This window comes from Salvia splendens, chromosome 20 (genome assembly GCF_004379255.2).
Source record: "Salvia splendens isolate huo1 chromosome 20, SspV2, whole genome shotgun sequence".
In the NCBI taxonomy this organism is placed as follows: domain Eukaryota; kingdom Viridiplantae; phylum Streptophyta; class Magnoliopsida; order Lamiales; family Lamiaceae; genus Salvia; species Salvia splendens.
Window position 1 is genome coordinate 3,408,592 of NC_056051.1, and position 9,859 is coordinate 3,418,450.

A 9,859-nucleotide genomic window follows, 5' to 3' on the forward strand; every position below is an offset into this window, starting at 1 on the left:
TTGCCCCCAGTTAGCTGCGGTCGAGACGGGCTATTGACATCCAATACATCCATGAGTACAGGATGAAAGCACCGCTTGTTAAGCGGCTCCTGCCCTTAACGTGAAGATTCTGTCCAATTCACCTAAGTAACACCACGATTCCGGCGCCTTCGTCGAGAAGGTCGGCGGCTGAATTCGGTTCTGGCGCGAAGAGCTCTCTTCGTCGGCAGAGGATTAGGGTTTCAAGAGTATTACGCAAATAACTTGGGCAAATAATTCTTCATTCATTGAAAAGACGGAACAATGAATAGCCCTTTTATAATCTATGGACCCTAGGGTTGGTACGACCTATGCTAAACATCGGGAAATAACCAACAAAGAAAACCCGACGGAGCTTATAATACGCTCGACTCAAATAAGAGAAAATAAATAAAATTACCATATTGACTCAATAAAATACCAAAAATAAATAAATACCAAAAAGACTCAAACTAACTAAGGAGTCGGTTGGGAGGCTTCAACCGATCTCTCGGCCTCAGATTCCTGCTCGACGCTACTGCCGTCATCGGCGCTTGCGTCTCTCTCTCTCTGCCTTCCTCCTCTGGTTCCTCCCCCTCGGCTGGCACTGTCGTCGTCTGGTCGCCAGCCGCCTTCTCTGCTACGTTCTCCGTCGATGGGGTTGGTGCATTCGGAACATACCTCCATTTTTCTTTCTTCAATTCTTGTTTATTTAAAATCATCAAATTTGTTGCATAAAATTATAAAATATGGATCTTCAATTAACGATCATAGGAAAAAAATAATTCAATGTACTATCAACTCCATATGTGTATAATGAATATCTTGATTTGGGATCGAAAAGCTGAGAATAACGAAATGGCATGGATTAGCCAAAGTATTGGGCGCCATTTTAGGCATCTCCGGCACCATGGCCTTCACCTTCTTCAAGGGCCCACCTCTCTACTCACAATCAGCCCACCACCTGTTCGACGAAAAGCCTCACTCAAACCACGATTGGATCAAAGGCGTTCTCCTCGCCATCGCCGGCCAACTCTTCTACGCTATGTGGATCACTATGCAGGCTCCTCTCCTCAACCAATTTCCCGACAAACTGCGCCTCACGATTCTGCAATGCGCCTTCAGCTGCCTCTCGTCTACGGTCTACGCCGCCGCCATGGGGAGGCATCCCTCCTCCTGGAAGCTTCGATGGGATATTGATCTCTTATCCGTCTCCTATTGTGTATGTGAATTTTTGTTTTTTGATATAATCGATTTTGTGTCGTTTAAATAGCTTGATTGAAGAATGTGGAATTTTGCAGGGTGTGATAGTGACAGGGCTGAGTTATTGGCTGCAAGCTTGGGTTATAGAGAAGAAAGGGCCGGTTTTCAGCGCCATTTTCGGGCCGTTGGCGCTCGTTATAGCTGCTATCTTTTCCGCTATTTTCCTCAATGAAACTCTTTACATGGGAAGGTTAGTCGTTCGACCAAATGTGTCGTCATAAAACACAACTCAGATACACAGGCTATTACCTATGTTGTCAATTGAAACATAAAAATGAATATAATAATATCTCACATCGGTGTACACAAAGAGCTTAATACACTATATAAGTTTCATGGGTCCCTCCTCTTATCATCAATTGGTTTTATGATTGAACCCATGGATTTCTATCATGGTATCAGAGCGGGAGGGTGTTGGCAATTGAAACATAAAAATAAATACAATCGATATAAAAAAGTCCAACCTCTCCAAGATTCACCTTCCAACCCCTCAAGGTGAACCCTTCAAGGTGAATCTTGGAGGGGTTGGACTTTTTTATGATCGATTGGACAATCGGTCCAATCTTTTTTTCTTTTTAAACACAATACGTAATTATATCATAAGTTCATGTACAATTGATGATATTTTTTTTTCCAAGAACCGCAAATGCGATAATTCATAGAAGTTTACTCTTAATAGGAGTTATTATCATGACACCTTATTGTAATATTTTAAATAATTTCGCATCTGCACATTAAAAAGTGTGCATTTTTTTCTTTTTAAACTTGCTTACCATTAATATAATTTGATGTAAGAAGAAATGGATTTGTTTTGCAGTGTTTTGGGGTGTGGATTGCTGGTGGGTGGGCTTTATAGTTTCTTGTGGGGTAGAATTAGAGAGGCCCATATCCAAGCCCAAAAAGTTTTGGATAATGAAGCCCATCTTGAGACCCCAGCTGTGGATGAAGACCAAGGGCAAGAGTTCCTTAATGTTCTCTGTTAAGAGTAAAGGTCGTCGATGGGTTGCACACGCATAAGAGGTGTCTTGCTGACTAGTTCACACATATAATGAAATGTAAATGGGAAGGGACGAAGGGAGTATAATTTTCGGTTGGGTAAAAAATGAGAGGCCCTAAAAGTTAGATAGTTACATGTCATCATGCATACTATTCAGATGATTTGATAACACCAATATGATTTGACAACTCTAACATGATTTCATCGAAGCCAGAAACACAAAATAATTAGATTGGGTAAGAAATGTGAGGCCCCAAAAAATAGATAGTTACATCCCATTATACTATTCAGATGATTTGACAACACTAACATGATTTGATCGAAGTCAAAAACACTCAATAATTAGGTTGAGTAAGAAATGAGAGGCCCCAAAAAAAAATAAGATAGTTACATCTCATCATACTATTCGGATGATTTGATAACACCAGTATGATTTGACAACACTAACATGATTTGATCGAAGCCAAAAACACCAAATAATTAGGTTGGATAAGAAATGAGATGCCAAAAAAAGATAGTTACATCCCATCTGTGCAATCTATCTGTAATTTGCCAAAACTTAATGCGCATGTGCATATAATATAAGCTTAAAAGATAGTTTCAACTAATTTTCAAAAGTAAATGCAAGAAAACGTGGAGCACAAACAAGATTTTACTGTAGTAATAACAACAAATTTATGCCCCTCCCCCCTCGATCTCATTCTCTCTGCCCGCCTATATCTCTCTTCTTCGTTTTACCCAATTTATTTGATTAATTAATTTCATGTGGGCTAAGATCACTTTAAAATACTAGCTATTAAGGAGTAGTATAACACACTAAAAAATTAGTTAATAATTACACATACTAATTAATACCATTAACTTTTCATTAGTGTAATTATTAATTAATTTTCCGGTGGATCATACTCATTTTTCACAAGCTATCAAAAACAGTATGCAATTTTATTTATTTTGCAACATTTGTTTTATTTAAAAAGTAGTAACATATTATAGAATTCAATTAAATTTATAATTAAAACACTTATAAATTTTGACCATGCTATACACCTAATATGATTGATAAAGGCGAAAATTTCACGTGATCTATAAATTGTAATATGATTGATAATGACAAGAAATGTTTCATGTGACTAAATTGTGCTCCTTCAGTTACACGATAATACATCTGACAAAGTCAATAAATGTTCATGTGATCTGAATCTGAATTGTAATATCATTTCTTATTCTATCAATACTTTTGTCATCTGAGACTGAAATCAATCTAAATACTATGTGTGTGTGTGAGGGGGCTTTTGTATCTCAAGATTTCAATGCTTATTTATTTGCGTGTGTGATGTTGCAGAATCACCACAAGTTGAAAAGGTATGTGCTTTTCGTCTTCTTATTCTGTGGAATTTTATAGATATTTTTGTATCTTAAGTCTTGAGACTCAATTCATGGTGATTTGTGTGTGAGAAAAAAATCAGTGTTTCTTCCTTGTTTCTTAGCATTTTGATGAACTTAGAAGTGTTTATGCAGAAGGGCCATGGGATTCCAAAATGCATCCTTTACTTGTTTTGCTCTTGTGCAATTTGTATCGTTGACTTTGCAAAACACAGTGCTACAATCTATGACCAAAGTCAAAAGTCTAGAGAAGAATCTCAAAGTTACAAGAATCCTTCGACACAAACACGACCATATGACGACAAAACACATTTGTACACGAACATTATGAACTAGAACGAGATCACATTCTCAACTCCAAAATTCTTGAGTGAGAAAAGGGTAGGAGTGTAATTCATGATAGAGACCATGTCATTCTCTAAAGTTCCATCCATGAGCACATTGATTTGCCGAATAGTTCTCGTCTTGTCAGAGTAACAGATGAGACACTCATTTTCCATTAACATCAAAACATCACCATTTTCAAAAAGTTTGATGGGATAAACATGCGTCAAATACCAATGAACGCCAAAACGAAGATCAAAATCAAGACTAATCTGGTACTTTATGGTCCAAGATTCCTCGACTTTATATTCCTTCATCAACCAGATGACAACTTTACGATTCAATATGTAAGCCAGAACGAGGCAGTCCCTCCAAACATTCAACATCACAACCCCAACTTTAGAATTAGACAGAACGAGGCCATCTATTGTGGGAGCAGAGAAGATGTTAAAACGTTCCGTTTCGAGATCAAAAGCACCGATCATATAGATATCAGCGGAATCATATAGTATCCAATGGAGGTTGCCATTACATTCGACGTACGCATGGAAATAATATCCGTAACCAATAGTAGGGCCGGTTTCAACGCGCCTCCACGTTCCTGTTCCGAGGGTGTATATACAGTGAGGGTCGTGTCGAGACCAATTAACACAGATGACCTTAAATTGCCCACTTATTTTGCTCACACCAAATCCAAAACTTGACCAATCCGGCGCGGAGCATTCATCAGGGCAGCAGATCGCAATATATTCACGAGTTATCGGATTGCATATGTAAATGTGAGGCTCTAGCGATGAGTGTAGAAGAAGCAATCCGTTACCTGCCCGAGATTGATGTATTGATGCTGAATTTTAATGAGGGATTTCGAGATCTGTGAGTTGGTGGAGGTGAAGAGCGTGGCTCTCCACATCGGCTTCGAATTCGAAAATTGTGCATCGAATTGAGTTGTTCTCCGCCGGAATCAAGCGAGCTAGGGCGGGTGGGGTTTTGATTTTGGATTTGGGGAAATCGTCGGACTGGATCAGATTGAGCCATTGTTTGCAGACGCATTTGCTGATTGAAACGCTTCGGAGAGGGAGGAGTGAGAGGATGTTGGTGGCGAGTTCTGATGGTAGATTTATGAAGAAATTATGCTCCATTAATGGAGGAAATCGAATGCGTGTATAAACTGACGGAAGAGGAAGAAGTAGCCGCGGCGCTGTGTGAATAAATTAGGGATTTGGATCCAAACCTATAAATTAGGGATGTATGATTGTTTGATCATGCTTTTATAATTTTTTTATATATATAATTTTATTTATGAATATCTTGTTATTAATTTTCTAAATAAGTTCATATAAACAGCACATACACTAATTAACATTTCTTAAAATATTATTATAAAAAATAAATTAAATAATTAAACCAATAATTTTATATATTATATTAAACAATTATAAAAATTATACTACCAAAATTCAAACTTCCTCCAATCCCATAAAACTACTTTTCTTTTTTTATACCTTTTGGTATGTCCCATAATAATAGTCCACTTCTATTTTTTGTAACATCTTTTTCTTGGGCTTCATTCTCTATTAACATTTTAATAACGTTTTTCTTTCTACATCTTTCATATTTTACCAATTATGCATTAAAACACGTGCCATCCTAAATGTCTCTATTTTATGGCACGGATAGAGTAATTTATCCTCTATAAATAGAAAACACATTTGCTATAATTTTGTATGAAAAAAATCTCATCTTTTCTCTAGATATAATCATTTTTTTGCTATAATTCGTACTATTTCAATTATTGTCCTTTATGTATTTTGTTTGTTTGTTTTTATAATTTTAATTTGTTATTTATTGTGCTTTTTACACATTTTGTAATAAAAAATAATTTAAATAATAATGCTATTGTCAAACAATAATATAAAAATAAATGTATAATGATATGATTAGGTGATGATTGTTAAATTATACTATAAAAAAATGTATATGATTTAGTTAGATTAATAATGATGTAGAAGAATAATAGTACTAATTTAATATTGACAAATAGGAGTAGTTGGTTAGATTTGGTTAGACGATTGCTGATAACAATGGTCTAATAGGTTATATCACCTTTAATAAGGGTAAATACGTAACTCATACTATATAATACTTATTTCACATTTATTTTATATTAGTATAAAAAGTTTGAATTTTACATCAATCATAGTATAAAAAGTTGCATTTGTATTTCAATTTAGTACATTCGACGTTAACTCTTTGTCTATGGAAAGTACAAAATGTTTCATTATTGTTTCATGCTGGTACAAAAAGTTTTATGATTGTTTTATATTAGTACAAAAACTTTCATCATTGTTTTATGGTTTGTGCTTCACATAAGTAAAAAGTTAACGCCGTTTAAATACGTGAAACTTTTTGTATGGGTAATGTATCATTACCCCTTCAATGACTATTAAAATTGTATTAATTGTGCAGCGTATCAAGGGAAATCCAAAAGGTATTACTATTGTTTGAACATTATTTTACAACCTTTCAATAATCTTGCTGCAAATGAAAACATAATGAACTAAAACATAATAACCTTTAAATAATCCAAAAGGTATTAGTAAATTTCATTGTATCACTTTGTAGTAAGAGTTGCAGAATACAAAATGAGTGGGCTGGACTAATTGAAAATACATGGGGCCAAATCATGCCTAGTTTAAAACTGGCTAGCCCAACCATTGATTTCATTGGTCGAGCCTAAAATCATTGGATCCAATTCGGTCCAAGACCAGCCCATTCTGAACCAGTAATTGGGTTTATTTAGCTAGCTTTAATTGTACATTACAAAATTAATTACTTAATTACTACTATATTCTAATTATAACTTATGAATTTTTAATCAAGGATGAAAAAAGTAAATAAGCAATTATCTATACTACTGTCATAAGTTTCGGTATTGAGATAAATATTTCAAAATATACTAGTATTTCTTCACTTGGTTCATGTGGTGAAGAAAACTTGTCGAATTTTAGTTCATGTGTTTCAAATCCGAGCTTTCAATTCACCTTTTTGAAAAGATTCGTTAACAACAATGACAGATTTAGGGAGTGTGCAGTTGACTCCTCGAATCGCTTGAAAAGTTTAATTGTTCTTCAAAATCGAGCAAGAAAACATCGTAATTATCCCTAATTATAGAAGTATTTATTTTCAATACATGTCACATAAGATTTACCCTGCTGGATAAGTTGTTACGTACATAGTAAAGGTCCTAAATCTAATTAAAATCAATTTTCAAAATACTTGCATTTAATTACTTATTATTAACTGTACATTACTACTATTTTACTTCTCTCGTTATTTTGCTATTTTATCCATGTAAAATAGGTCTCCTCAATGTGTCAAATCTATACCCCAACATCCCTTGAAGATATTTATTTGAAAATTCCATAAATTGGTCACCTTTTGCAAATCCCATAATAAATGGGTTTAAAACTTTTGATCGCAATATGATATTTAAGGACAACTAATTAATATAGATAGAGATAGACCATCAATTAAAAGATTGATGGAATTCATTATTCATATTAGTGTTGATTTCTATTCACAAGTCAAATAAGGTGTTTTTTTGGAAAACAGTTATTGAGATAGGGGATCATTTCATATTTCTCCTCAAAGTCTAACTTCATTTTTTAAAATCTAAGGTCTCTTTCTGAATCAACTTGCCCCCAATATTTTGCATTTTTAATGGGGCATTTTGTTAGGTTCACAGACAATATCCAATCAGTTATTATTATTTATTTATTTTGTGTATTGCATGAAAATATACATGTGGGCTTCTATTTGATTTCGATATGCATGTAGCTTACCTAACAAGACAAACATAATGTGAATTGCAAAAAAAAATTGCAAGTAGAAGAATTGACTAAATTCTTGGTATTTTGAATTTCTCAATTAGTTTGACCTTCTCAAAAAATATTTTGAGTAAGTTAATTAATAAAATCAATATTTGAATGATATACTTTCTGAAATTTTCATTATTTACTTAAAAGTGGTCATGCGCCATTCATGAAAATTTTCAGTGGAGCAAACAATTTTGTCAACCCTACTAATAATATTGTTTTGTACCTTTCAACAATACTTGAATATTGATATATTATTTAAAAATAATATCAATATATCAATATTCAAGTATCGTCTATTGACTGTGACATTATTTTTACGAGTATCCATATCTTAAAAATATTTTGAAATTCTTTAATTATAAAAAATTGAAGAAGGAACTTTTCTTGCATGTCACAAAATTAAGTGATAATATTGATGGTTAAATTATATTTAAAAAATTCATCAAAATATAGAGTAAAGATATTTATAAAAAATATGATTATGTGATAAGTTTATTAAAAATATATACCCATCAAGGTATTGAGGGTTTTTCATTCATAAAAATTTGGAAATAGTAAAAATGTACTTCGAATGATATTAATTCATAGTTGACAAACCTAAAATGATATTTTCAAAGTTCACGGACCTAAAATGATACTTTGACATAGTTCGGGTATCAAAAAAGATTGTTCCCTCTTTTTTTAAAATAAAAGCTCAAGTCTTCTCGATTAATTAATTAATCTTGAGCCGATATACAAATTCCTCGATCAGATTACGAGTATCTAACTGGACAATAACAGTTTTTAAATGGCCTCTAAGAAAATTCAAGAATGAAGTTTAATAATTAATTCAATGACCTCCTCAAGCTTGATTTTTTTTTTCAAAAGATACACAAAAAAACACTAGATAAGTTCGATTTCAAAATTCCTTCAAAATAGAAGGATGATTCAAGATTGGTCGATTTAATTGAACATTGTTAATGGTGTAGTAGTGGTAGCAATCTAGGAGGAGAGAGATTAGGAGATTCAATTAATTTCAAGAGAAAAAGAAATTTCATTTATTTATTTTTAATTTCTCTTGCCGAAGTGTTGAACCACCATGTCAACCCTGTTAGTTAGAAGATAAATTTTATTGCATCCACACCATAATCCTTTACTCTTTAGCATTATTCATAATCTCTGATAAGTATACTGCTAGTAATAAGCAAAATACAAAAATTTCGCAACAAAAATGAAAATTATATAATTATTGAATGAAAGAATACATATTCATATAAATATAAAAGATACCATATTTTAAAAAAATATACCACACCCGTTCCACAATAAGAGTCACATGTGGTGTGGGTACGAGTTTTAAGAAATGTAAAAAATAGTGGATTGGAAAAGTTAGTGGAATATATAACCCTGTTTTTTTATTGGTTTTATAATAAAATGTAAATGAAGTGAGTTAGTGGAATGTGAGACCTAATTACCATTTATGGTAAAAGTGAAATGCGAATTTTATTATGGGACGTACCAAAATAACAAAATGTAACTCTTATTGAGGGACAAATGTAGTATTTTCATATCCCATATTTCAATAATCACATAATATTGATTATATAAGATTAATGATTATGTATTATTTATAATTAGAAGTTAACAAGGAATTTGAGATGTTTTTACTGTGAGCAATAATTTAAGATGATTTTAGTAATACTCATAATTGTCCATCTAATTAAGATAATTTATGCAATCATGTAATTGAAGTAAATTTAGAAGTATTAACCAAGAAAGGCTGGAGTATAAATACTAAATTCCATGTTAGAGCGATAAATAATGTGAATTCCAAATCTATACTAATCTAAAGTGACAGTTTGTTGAAAAGTCAATATTACCCTTTTTGGCGGGAAATTGTGCTGCTATTGTGATTACCCTTTTTGTCATTTCTCCATATGGCCAACCATTGAAGAGCAGGTTTTCAATTATATTTTATATTCAAATTTATTTACTTAAAACAGTGTTTAATGTTTAATACAATTGCAAAGCTATCTAG

At 32.9% G+C, this 9,859-nt stretch overlaps 1 protein-coding gene across 1 annotated transcript; it reads left to right on the forward strand.

The window, feature by feature from the left end:
* Positions 1-255: 255 nt before the first annotated feature.
* LOC121781186 (WAT1-related protein At1g43650-like) lies at positions 256-2,367 on the forward strand. Its single transcript, XM_042178902.1, has 3 exons — positions 256-1,219; positions 1,299-1,450; positions 2,078-2,367. Exons 1-3 carry the CDS (start codon positions 908-910, stop codon positions 2,241-2,243), a joined length of 630 nt encoding a protein of 209 aa, XP_042034836.1. The 5' UTR covers positions 256-907; the 3' UTR covers positions 2,244-2,367.
* Positions 2,368-9,859: the final 7,492 nt, after the last annotated feature.

What these genes read in the sequence shown, in the direction of transcription:
- LOC121781186 (XM_042178902.1), top strand. Translation starts at nt 908, where the DNA reads ATGGCCTTCACCTTCTTCAAGGGCCCACCTCTCTACTCACAATCAGCC. An exon ending in TCTTATCCGTCTCCTATTGT is followed by an intron (nt 1,220 to 1,298) that starts GTATGTGAATTT and finishes GGAATTTTGCAG; the next exon opens with GGTGTGATAGTGACAGGGCT. An exon ending in GAAACTCTTTACATGGGAAG is followed by an intron (nt 1,451 to 2,077) that starts GTTAGTCGTTCG and finishes TTTGTTTTGCAG; the next exon opens with TGTTTTGGGGTGTGGATTGC.